This window comes from Talpa europaea (genome assembly GCF_964194135.1).
Source record: "Talpa europaea genome assembly, chromosome: 12".
NCBI classification, from domain to species: domain Eukaryota; kingdom Metazoa; phylum Chordata; class Mammalia; order Eulipotyphla; family Talpidae; genus Talpa; species Talpa europaea.
The window spans coordinates 94321304-94334167 of NC_140079.1; the positions used below are offsets into that span (position 1 = coordinate 94321304).

At 39.1% G+C, this 12864-nt stretch overlaps 2 protein-coding genes across 2 annotated transcripts in view; both read right to left on the reverse strand.

Moving 5' to 3' along the window:
- The window catches only part of LOC311181130 (bMERB domain-containing protein 1), a gene marked incomplete at both ends in the record, with an annotated part of 111483 nt that overhangs the window by 82611 nt on the left and 16008 nt on the right, over nt 1-12864 (reverse strand). The gene's annotated exons all lie outside the window — the stretch shown is intronic.
- Nucleotides 11678-12271, reverse strand: LOC311181129 (prefoldin subunit 3-like; the record flags this gene model as incomplete). Its single annotated transcript, XM_084249375.1, has 1 exon — nt 11678-12271. One exon carries the CDS (start codon nt 12269-12271, stop codon nt 11678-11680), a length of 594 nt encoding a protein of 197 aa, XP_084105501.1.

Sequence of the window (12864 nt, forward strand, 5' to 3'; positions counted from 1 at the left end):
ACCTTGATAAGCTGACCCTAAAATTTCATGGAAGAACAAAGGGCTAAGGATAGGCAAGACAATGGTGAAGAAAATAAATATGATAGGAGTAACTTAACTCCCAGATGTAAAAACATATCATAGAATCTTAAGACATATGAAGAAAATTGAGAACACATACGTATTTGGAAAGTTGACATTTAACAGAGGAGGCATTACAAATCAGTGCAGAAAGGATGCACTTGTCGACAAATTTACCTAACCAAATGGAAAACTAAAATTAAAAATCCACCCTATACTTCCCCATTGTATACATACGCAAGTTCCAAACAGATGAAAGATCTAAATGAAAAAAAGCAAAATTAAAAAAAAAAGAAAGGTAATATGGAAGAATAATACCTTCATTGTTTTGTAATAGAAGGATATGTAAAATCCCAAAAGCTACCCATTAAAGGAAACCCCACACCTGTTAAACATTTATCCCACATTTCCCTTGCCAGTCCTTGCAACCCCCAATCTTTTCACTCTCCATGGATTTACCTGGATCTTTTCTTTCTCTATGGATTTTCCAATTATTACACATGAATGGAATCATATGATTTGTGTCCTTATGTGTCTAGCATCTTTCACTTAGCATACTGTTTTTATTTTGTAGCATGTGTTAGTACTGCTCTTCTTTTTAGGGCTGAATAATATTCCATTATATGGATATATCACATTTTGTTTACCCATTCACCAATTAATCTACATCTAAATTGTTTTCACCTTTTGGTTATTGTGAATAATGCTAGTAGGGGCGTTTGTATACAAATTTGAGTTCCTGTTTAAAATACTTAAAGAGTGAAATTGCCAGATCATATGGTAATTCTGTTATGTAAATTGTTGGATCACATGGTAACCTGCTTATCTGTTTTCCACAGTGACTGAACCATTTTATATTCCCACCAGAAATTAGTATATAAGGGATCCAATTTCTCCATATCGCTCCTAACACTTGCTACATGTTGTATTTATGATTATAGCCACAGCAGTGGAAAAGCTCAAACTACTTATCAATAAAATGGATAAATCTTACAGGCATAATATTAGCAAAAGAAACTAGATGCAAAAGAGTTCATATGAAATGATTCCATTCATATAAAATCCCAAAGGACCCAAAATCTATCTAAAGTGGTTAACGTTAGAGTAATTATTACTTGGGGTAAGGTTACTACAGAGGAAATGAAAGAGGGGATGGAAATAATAGAATTGTATGATCTGATTAGTGACACAGTGGTATGTGCATGTGTGTTTGGGTATATATGCAATATATATTGACATGTGTATCTAAAGAGACAGAGATGAATATTCATTGAGATACCCTTTACTGCATAGAAATGATCTCAGTATAAAACAACTAATTAACTAAAAGGATGTATAACCCTTTAAAAATAGGTGATTGGTGGGTTTGGGAATCTTTGTCATATCCATGCCATTCTCTTTGTTTTTCTGTATGTTGAACTATTTCACAATTTTTTTCTAAAAAGAAACAGAAGAAAAATTAATAGCCAGACTTACCAGATTCAATAATTTAACTCCTGGGAATCTACCCTACAAAAATATTTGAAATGCTAGAAAGTACCTATATACAGACATGTCTTAACACTTATGTTGAAAGTGGAAGCACTGGAAAAAATCTAATATCCTACAAATGGAAGTGACCGTTATGTAATTGAATGCCTTCAATGTAATGTCATACTTATTTAAAATGATGTTCACAAAGAGTTCGAAATGTCATGAGAAAAACATTACCACACAATGTTAATCAAAAGATAAGAGGAAAAGTAAGATACAAAATGTAACATTAAGTATAAGCTATTGTTCTTGATCTTTTGGTTACAACCAAGAGTACACTGTGATCACAATCATATTAAGCATTTCATAGAATGATAATGGTTAGAAAGGAATCGAAAAATACTGTGATTTCAATTTTGTCATGTACACATATCCACACACACACACACACACACACACAGGCACACATATCGAGTCAAACAAAACATTGAAATGATGTATGCCAAAGGTTTATGAAAGTCGTGATAATAAATAATGTTTCATTAAAATTCTCCATTGTTCCTACATCGATAGGAACATGTTCCTACATCTATGTGTTATCTTTATAATGGAGGGGGAGGAAAATCAATGTTTTTAAATAAAAAAAGAGGAGAAGTAAAAAACACAAAAATATTAACAGTTGTTGTTTCTAAGAGTTGAGATTTGGGAGGGATCTTTTCTTTTTTTCTTTTCTGACTTTTCCAACCATTTATTCTGAACATGTTTTACAATTCAAAACCGGCTAAATCCCATTTCTAAAAATGTATGAGTAATACAATTCTGTTATCCCAGAGGACAAAGCCATCTCTGCCACAGCAGTGCCCACAACCCTGTCTGTTTGCATTAGTTTAGGGTGATAATGCTTCAAACTGAATAACTGGCTGAAGTGACCATCTGCGTGGCATTATTAAATGGTCTCTCCAGTCCTCATCCTGGCTAGGTGCCTGGCTCTGGTACGTATCCCAAGGACATGAAAGGATGCTGGATGATTACAGTGTCAGTGCAGCAGGGATTGAGGTAAGACTTTCATAACTGTCATTTTGGTTGATTGAAAAGGAAAATAGGGCCTCCCTGGTGGCACAAGGGGTTAGGTTGCATCTATGAAGCTATCCGCAGCCACTGCAGCACAAGTTTGATTCCCAGCCAGGGAGAAACCCACATGGTGCAGCAGACCTCTCCTGTCTCGCCCACTGCTCCCCTCAGCAGTGTACTGCGGTCAATCTGCCTGTTTTGTTCCCCACTCTGTCTCTGGTGAATCCTCCCACCTCCCACACCTCTGACCTGTACCCCAGTTCTTGTATGCATAAATAAATAAATCTTAAAAAAAACTTCATTTTTTAAAAAGAAAACAAGAAAAGGAAAGGAAAATAATGTAATATCATCTTGGTAATTTGATTCTTTATCAAGGATGTTGACAGTTTCAAATGCACATGACACTGAGCTCATCAGAAAAGCAAGGTTTTCCAAAATGCAGGCTTTGAAATCTGGAGGATCTGAGTTTGAGTCCTGACTCTGCCACCTGTGGGACCCCATGTGGCATGTCACTTAATGTCTCTGAGCTTTGTTCACTTCATCTTTAGAATTCCAATGGCACCATCTCTCCCAGAGGACTCTAGTGATCCTTAAATGCAATCACACATTACAGCACAAACGAGGACCTCCATACTGAGTGGTGGTCATCATTATTTTATTGTGCTAGCTGTTTTGAGTTTTGAGACATCTACTAAATAAAGTCTCCAACATCCAATCAGAAACCTATTAAAATGACATGGAGTAGAGAATTTGGAACCCTCATAAATTGCTGATGGAAATGTATGTTGGTACAACCACTTTGAAAACAGTCTGATCTGTGTTTACCTTAAAAGGGTAAACAGAGTTACCATATGACCCAGCTGTTCCACTCCTGAATATACACCCAAGAAAAATGAAAACTCCATCCATACAAAAACATGTACATGAGGATCATTACAGAATTATTCACAATAGCCAAAAAAGGGTGGAAACAATCCAAATGTGCATTAACTGATGATGAGAAATAAAATGTGTTATATCCATACAGGGGACTATTATTTATTAGTAAAAAGGAAGAAAGTGCAGATACAGGCTACAACAGGGATAAATCTTGAAAACACAGCACTAAGAGAAAGACATTGGTTATAATGGACCACATATTCTGTGATTCCATTTATAAAGAAAGTCTAAAATCTGTAGTAAAAGCATATCACAGCAAATTTATAGAGAAATACTGGGGGGAAGGGGTGACAGTCAGTCAGTACAGTCTCTAGCCTTCTTGGCTAGAGAAGATGTTCTAAAATTGTAGCAATGATGGTTGCCTAACTCTAGAAATATACTAGAATTGTAGCCTTTAAAAAGATTTTTATGCATGTGAATTATGTCTCAATAAAGCTACTACCAAAACAATGACACTGAGCGGTGTTTAAACATTTCAAATACAGCACACAATTTCGAGGTTAAGGAAATGACTAGGGGTCAGCCCGTGTAGCTGGTAAACAGGGAATCCCGAGAGTAGGGTCACTTAGTCTGAAGTTGTCCTGGGCCTGGCTGGGGGCTGATATCACCTTGACAATGTTTGTCCATTCCAGCTTGTATGTTGACGGGGAGCACTTGGGAGCCTGTGGCTCCTTGGAATTTCCAAAACAGCAACAATGATCCCAGGAATCCCCCAATGAATTGCTCCATTGCATTGGTCCAATTCAGAAAAAAAATAAGCAGGGAAAACACCTCCCCACCACCACCACCACCCTACCCTGCCCATCATCTGTCCCTCGCTGTCCATGTACTAGGACTAGCTTTATCATGGGGGATTGCTGAATTGGCCATCTTGCTACTAGAAAATAGGCTATATATACATGGGAATATATGCTTCTCTACCTGGCAAAGAGAGTAACATTTTCCATTGTAAAAGGTTTCTATTGTGAAAAGGCATCAGAAGGATCATTTCCTGTTCCCATGATGTGCCTTTCATTCTATTTTAAATCGGGGAGAAAAGGTGAAAGTGTGGATGTGGATATGCATTCATCTCGTTCAAGCTTCTTTTACTCTCACAAAATGGGCTCCTCCCCTAACATTCCCTATTTCTCCTACCAGAGGATCCTTTCATTAAAACATCATTTGCCGACCTTGTCTATCTTGGATGCCTGAAAAACATTCAGAAAATCAGAAATATTTCAGGGAAAGAAGATGCCAACCATTTAAATGGAATGCCTCTTACAACTAGTATAGCTCTAGACCTCTCTGGTGGTGCAAGGGGTTAAGCACAGCGCTGTGAAGCTGTCTGCAGCCTCTGCAGCACGAGTTCGATCCCCAACCGGCCAGGCAGCTACCCACATGGCGAGATAGACCTCTCCTGACTCTCCCACTGTTCCCCTCAGCAGTGTATTTCAGTCAATCTGCCTGTTCTGTTCCCCATTATGTCTCTGATGAACCCTCTTACCCCCTGCACCTCTGGCCTGTACCCCTGTTCTTGTATGCATAAATAAATAAATCTTAAGAAACAAAAAGAGGCCTCCCTGGTGGTGCAAGGGGTTAAGACACAACCTATGGAGCTGTCTGCAGCCTCTACAGCATGGGTTCGATCCCCTGGCCGGTCGGGGAGCTACCCACATGGCGCAGCAGACCTCTCCTGACTTGCCCACTGCTTCCCTTAGCAGTGAATTTCAGTCAGTCTGCCTGTTCTGTTCCCCATTCTGCCTCTGGTGAATCCTCTCACCCCCCACACCTCTGGCCTGTACCCCAGCTCTTGTATGCATAAATAAATAAATCTTAAAAAAAAAAAAGAACTAGTATGGCTCTATGCCTCGTGTTCTGGCTGAATCACAGCCTGTCAGTCATTCTGGGGTGGTAGAAACAGTGGGAGCAACCAGAGAGGAATTTATCTGTGTTTCAATGAAAAGTCAAATGCAGAGAGGGGGAAATCTTTCAGTAACTCAAAGAAGTATAAGTGTAGCTTCTAGAAAATGAAAATTCTAGAAACCACTATTTGTATGACAACAGATATTAATTTTAAGATTCAGAAGAAAAAAATCTAGAAGTTAAGGCCATCACCCTGAAGCCAGGGCTAGAGCAGTGAAGATCCCAACTCCATACTTGAGTAGCTACAGCACCTTAAACCAACCACAGAAGTTCTCCAAGAGTCAATTTTCCTTCCTGTAAACTGGAACTAATTATGTAACATGGGGCAGAGACTATTGAATAAATGTCATTTGTTATTATTAATATCACAATTGTTATCACTACTTGTAGTTAAGTTGGGTGAAATGTGGTGCTGTAATCATCAAAATATTAACATTTACTTTACACACATATTCTACAATATGCAACACTGTATAGTCATTGCATTTGTCATACTAATATGCCTAGTTTGGCAGAATCCCTCCAAAAGAGCAGCACTATCCAGGAGGAATGCATTCCTGTATGGATGATGAGCAGATATATTGAAAGGAGTATCAGGAAATAGTGAAAGACACGCACAAAGACAATACTAGAAGACTTGAGAACTACAGTAGTTTGCCTGCTTCATGCACAGACCAGGAGCTTATCCCTTGTCCCTTGTCCTGACATTAACATTTTCATCATGTGGGATTATCACAGCTCTTGTCTCTCATCAAAACAGGGGTGTTTTGTCATTTTCTTCTGCTTGTAAACCTGTGGTCAATGATAGGGGTCAGAGGGGGACGAGGCTTTCATCACGTAAGTCTGGATATGTTTCTTAAGCATCTAAAATAAATACACACGGAGTACAATGAACCAAAATGTCAACAGACCTTAGGGGGAAGTGCATGTGGAATTAAGGGTATAAACATGAGCTTGGGGGCCTCCCTGGTGGCACAAAGGGTTAAGTCAGCTCTATGAAGCTATCAGCAGCCACTGCAGCATGAGTTTGATCTCCTGCTGGGGAGCTGACCCACATGGCTCAGCAGACATCTCCTGTCTTGCCTGCTGCTCCCCTCAGCAATGTATTTCAGTCAAACCGCCTGTTCTGCTCCCCACTCTGTCTCTGATGAGTCCTTTTCACCCTCCCCGCACCTCTGGCTTATACCCCAGTTCTTGTATGCATAAATAAATGAAATAAATCTTAAAAGAAATAAATATGAACTTGGTTTTCAATGTTTCTTTCTGTACAATGAAATGACCTACCATTAGTCTCCAATACATACAAGACACACTACTAATATTTTAGAGGTCACGTAAAAAACTTTGGCAGTAGATTATAACTTGGGTTCTGGACACCAGCCACCCAAGTTTGTAGTCCTGTTTCCACCACTAAGTTGCACGACCTTGGGCAAGTCACTCATTTACACTCCATTCCACTGAAATTGCTCTAAGATCCCTAATGACCTATTTGTCTCTTCTTTTCAGCGCTATCCTATTTAATCTCTCCCCCCAAAAAATGCAAACTCTTGCGCCAGACCCTATTCTGAAGTCCCTTCCCACTTGGCCTCCAGGACACTGCCCTCTCCTGTTTCTCTTGGTTCCCACTGCTACTATTCTGCCTTCCCTTCTCCATTATTGAGTCCCTTCAGTTATGTTTCTCCAATATTTATCCCCTTCCATCTTCTCTTCTCCTTCTTCACCCCCTTCCTAGCTGAGCCTATCTTTGTTGTGGCCTCAGCACTACTGGCTTCTAATCCACATCGCCAGCCCAAGACCTTCTGTGCATTTTCACCCACTCCTTGGAAACATTCAATAATCTTAGGAAAATTGAAAAAGAAGGAAGTAGAAATGAAAGAGAAAATAGAGTTAAAAAGTGTTCCAGAAAGCACATTAGGTATTGCTCTCAAAGGAGGCTTGGGAGAGAGAAAAGAAGGTGAGGAAATACCTACTTGGGCCTTAGGGCCTGAAATCCTGCGTCTGTTAGGAAACCCCCATTTGGCCCCCAGCGTAAATGGCCTGGGATCAGGTTGGCCATGCTGACCACTGAAGTTATTACAGTGGGGAGGGAGTCTGGAGAACATCCCAGGGCATGCGAGGACTCTCTCAAGTATGGCACTTCCTGTTTTTTAAAGCTGGCATTTACTGAGTGGTTCCTCTGTATGGGGAACTTTACAAGACTTACCCTATTTAATGCCGTGCTCTGAACGGTATGCTCTGAGACCAGGCCTTTAGTTTAGAGAGGTTGAATAAGCCACTCGCTAAAAGGTGACAGAGCCTGCATTCAATCTCGGCCAGCCCAAACACTGAACCATAGTCCACATCACCTCTCAAAGTTTTCCTGTCTACTCAAGAAATCACCAAAGCAATGTCCTGGAGGAAGGATTAATAACCTCAACCTGAACATGTTCAAAATCATAAGCCTTATTCTCCACAACCCCCCCCCGAAATCTGCTCTATCTAAATTAGAAATCTCAGATTTATCCTCAATATCTGACTCTCCCATATTCCATACCCTTGTCCATATACCCAGTCTGATAGAGTCTACTCGAAACTCTCTCCCGAACCCAATTGTCCTCTCCATTCCCACTGCCTTGCTTTAGCTCAATTCTGCATCATCTTTTATCTAGAGTGTTGCAAAAACCATCTTTTCTGGGTTTTCCCCACTGAGACCATTCTCATACTGCTTCTAAAATTATCTTAAACATGCACACATACACACATCTAATGCCACTCTTGTGCTTAGAAACCTCCATTGGTTTACTGCTGCCTGCAGAATAATTTATATACCCAATCTCCTTGGTCTGAGGGGCAATTAGGTTATTCCCAACTTCTTGAGATTATCATCAAGACTGTAAGAAGCAAACTTGTGATTCTGTCCTTTACTCCCTGTCAATGAATTCCTTATAGTGAAATTGTTGAATCAAAGGATATGTACATTTACAAAGGCAGTTATTTTTTATAAATCTCATCCTCCAGAAATATCATGGCAAATTACATGCATCAGAAGAGTGTACAACACACTACTACAATGTATTATAATTCACATGTTTACATGTGAATTATGTGGGTCTACATGTGCACACACAGAGTCCAAATGTGTTCTAATCACTTTAAAATGATCAGAGCTGCAATAGCAAATGATTAGTCTGCATTAAGTGTGGACTGAGCTTGGCCTGTAAGTCTGTCTACTAGACCTTAAGCAAATGGAGAACAGATTCCTTCTATAACTCCTTTTCAGGCATCATTTTTACCTAGCATAGCACCAGACAGAGACAGCTTAAATGTTAATGAACTGATGTTAATGAACAAAATAGAAAAATCCAAAGTTATAGAAATTATTGCAAAAAGTAAAAAGAATTTCATGACATTGGGTAATACGAAAACAGAAACTCTCACTGGTCTGAGGTATTCATAAGATAAACAAGCTTAATGTAACTGAATTAGCACTCTGCTGTAACTTTTGGCCAATTCAAAAAAAGAAATGCTAACTAAAGTGTCCTGGTGGAGTAGAAGGGAAAAAAAAATCAATCTCCCCCCACCCCTTAAATCTAGTCAAGATGTGTCCCCCACCGTACATACAGAATGCCATCCACTACTTCATAGTGAAAATGACTCAAGAGAATGGCTATTCTATTCTGTCATTTTGTGCTTAAGAATTGATTTCTATTAAAAGGATACTGACATTGATTGAGCCTATGTGTCAAGCAGTGTCCTTCAAGTTTTCACATGTGTGTGATCTCACTTAATCCTGAATACAATGAGGTTGTGAAAGGTTAAGCTCCTTACCCAGGATCACACAAGTAGTAAATAAAGGCTGGGAAGCTGAGAGGCACATGTCTCAGAATCACTCTTCTTGTTATTTGAAAAGATTTCCTTGTGTAAACCTCAGGGACTTTACAAGGGAGATATTGGATTACTGTAATATGACTCATCAGCCCAATTTAATATTACCTATTCATTATAATGTAATGATGCTTGCAAAACAGAGAAAATGCTGTTACATTTCCTCCTCTGGCTCTGTAGACGCCATACCTAGATCACAGAACATGGGGTAATTATACAAGCTATGTTGCAATTAATATTAAGAAAATTTTAACTGCTCATATTTATGGCGTTGTAAATATGTGGTCTAATTTTGGTTAGCAGTAGCATCTAGGTAATGCTGACTCAGAAGGAAGATATTTGTTGTTGCCATGAGAAGTGGAATAGAAAAGCTGAATCACCCTGTAGCACATGAAATGTTACCACTATTAATAAAACATGCGGTAAATAGTGAGAAAGAGAACTAGACCATCTCTGACCAACAAGTCCATTACACCAGCAGACAGATGCAAGCAATGGTGTCATAGCACGATGTCACTTTATTACATTATGTTTTTTTACCAACTAAGCTTATAATTAATGCTTAGTTGATCATCTGGTCAATTTTGCCAGTGTATTATACCACCAATAACAGGGGTTACAAATCATAGTCTGCAGAGCCTCGTGGGTAATGGAAATGAATGCATTGGGCAGGTTGTAAGGCGGTGAAGTCTGTCCTGAACTTCGTAATGGAAACAGACACTGAGTATAATCTTAATGAAGGACCATAGCAACCATAGACCTGATTGTCCCATCTTTTAAAATGGGCCAGAAACCCAGATTTTTAATTAAAAAATTCCCCAAGTCTTGTGGGTGCCTTAAGAAAGCCTTCTGTTGGCCCAGATTTGTCATTCATTTGCAACTATCAACCTAGAATGTCAGCAATTTCATCTTTGTAGCCATTGAGGGTGAGGGGCAGGGAGAAGCATGGGATGCAAAAAAATGGAATTAACTGCAACTACTTTATTGTTGGATAAGCAACTGTTGACTGCTGAATACCAATGCCTTCATTCTCACTAGCATCCAAAATTATATCTGGAATGACATTGGTCTTTATAAAAGTGTTTATCCTCATACTGCTCATACCCTCACACCTAGCAGAGCAGAGAAAACACTCTTTAAATAGCACCAGCTCCTTGAGTCTGTATGGAAGAAAATGAAATTGAAGTCTTGAAAAATGTTTGGTTAATCTGAGCACTATCTACTTAGCTCAAGAGTCTCTAATCCTTGGACAGCTTTGGCCATTTTCCCCAGTGAAAGGAATGTTTTTAAAAGACCTGTCCGCTGGGCTGCGGGCTGCATATGTTAAGTGATATTTACTTCTAACCAGACTAAGACAAGAATTATGACATGAGCCTCTAGGTTTCTGGCTGAAAGCTTGTGCAGTCACGTTATGGAAGAATATTTGCTCTGAATTGCTGAAAGTATGGCAGACCCAGCATGATTTTTTTTACTTCACTATTTTAATATATGCAACACAGATACAAAACATTACATAAGTATACTTTTTACTCTATGGAGAAGGAATAACACATTTGTGTTTTTACCGGAAAGTGTGTTACCCAGTACTGGCCACTCCACCAAGAGCTTCCCCAGGGATTTTGTACTAGTCCTAGGAGGTTTTATCATGAATAGAAAAGGCTCATAACTATTTTCAACCATTACACACTTATGTGTGTCTTAGTTTTACCATTTCGCTGCTTTGAATTGTTAAGAAATACAAAACCACCTTAGCTAAGAGTAATTTTATTATTCATGTTGAACAAGAGGCCCTTCAGCAAAGACACTGTTTAGGAAGGCAAATTACCATTTCCTGGAAAGTACAGACTGTTATAATAAATGGTTATTGGCTAAGCAGTAATTTGTGATACTCCATTTACATGAGATATAGATAACCACAGAACACCAGAAAGCCCCCACAAGTATTAAAGAAAAACAAGTTTGCAAATATTCAAACTGTTTTCCCCTACTGGGGAAACTGGTTTAACCACAAGTTAGAGTGTCAGCCAACAAAGAAAAAGTAAAAAAAAAGTAAACTGTGCAGAATTCAAACATGACCAGAATTCAACTTTCATAGCATACCCCAAAGTTTTCAGCCATTTCACTGACGATTTTTCTTATGAGAAAAAGAAAAAAAAAGATGAAATCTGCATTTATCTTTTTGGAAATGTGGGGGAGCCAAAACTTCTAATTTCATAAAATATTTGAAACTAATAAGCATGCAATGTTTTGTTCATCTCTTTTTGAAAGTTTTAATTATTGCCCTTGCTGTTAAAAATCATTCAAAATTATGCCAGCCTTTAAGGATAAACTTTGAGCATGTAAAATACCACAGTTTTAGTTGCCAGCATTATGCTTTGTTCTTGGTAGAGCCATCTTTGTTTCTTCTCTGCACATCCCAGTTATAAACCCTGGACATGTTGACTTCTGTGGTAGTAAGTTGATCTCGAAGAAAGTCAAGGTCTTCCTCAAGGGAATTAAAGTTGGTTGTGGCAGTCGATAAGTTCTTTTCCAACAGTGCCTGAGCTTCATCAGTATCATATTCAAGCATTACATTAGCCCCCAGCCAGAGACACACGTTATTGGTAGGGAGCACTAAAGCCTTGCAGTACAGGTTATTTGCGAGTAAAAACCTGGTCTCCAGTGAATCAGTAGACTCTTTTTTCTTCCGCATGTATTTTAGAATGTCTAAAGTCTGCTGGATTTCAGGAATCTGGCCTTTTAGTCTCTTTTTCTTTTGAGCGAGGTTCAGTTCCATAAACTTATACTTCTGGTACTGTTCATCCAGCTTCTTCAGCACAGAGGTCACCGTCTCATTCCCAGGCTGTTTCATGAAGGAATTGATGTCTTCCAGAAACACGGCTTCAGGAATCCCCAGATGGAGCCGCGGCCTGTTCCCCGCGGCCTCTTCACCAAAGTCACAACCGTCCTTGGAGGCCGCCATTTTAGGGAAGGGATCTCGCGCCCGCCTCGCGAACCGCCAACCATGACATATTTTTATTTTTTTTAAACTCCTCGGGGTCTGGAGACGTAATTCAGTCACTTCTTCCACATAAATGTCGGGTGTACCAATTATTTATTTATCTATTCAACAATTATTTAGTCCAAGCCACTACCTTTTTCACCTGCTCTACTACTGTACAGACTTAACTCTATTTCCACTCCTACCACATTCTCTGTTTAGACTGAGAGTCAAATTTGCCAATTTGTTCATCCAAATATTATTCCTGTGGAAGATAAAGAATCTAGATGAAAACAAGAGATTCTGAAAGGCCACCCTGCCAGCACAACCTCTAATGAAAGAGCAACATCGCAATCATGACAAATAATGAATTGCATGAAGTCCAAAACCTTTACAAATGGGATTTTGCAGACACATTGTCTATATTAATCAGTTTAACAAGACAATGACAAAAAATATTTGTCTCATTTATGCTGTAATATTTTGCAGTCCTGCTTTAAAAAAGATGTCCAAATCAAATACTGCTTCAGTGACAGAGACCAGTCCACTTCCCTCTACACAATGCCTCCACTTCC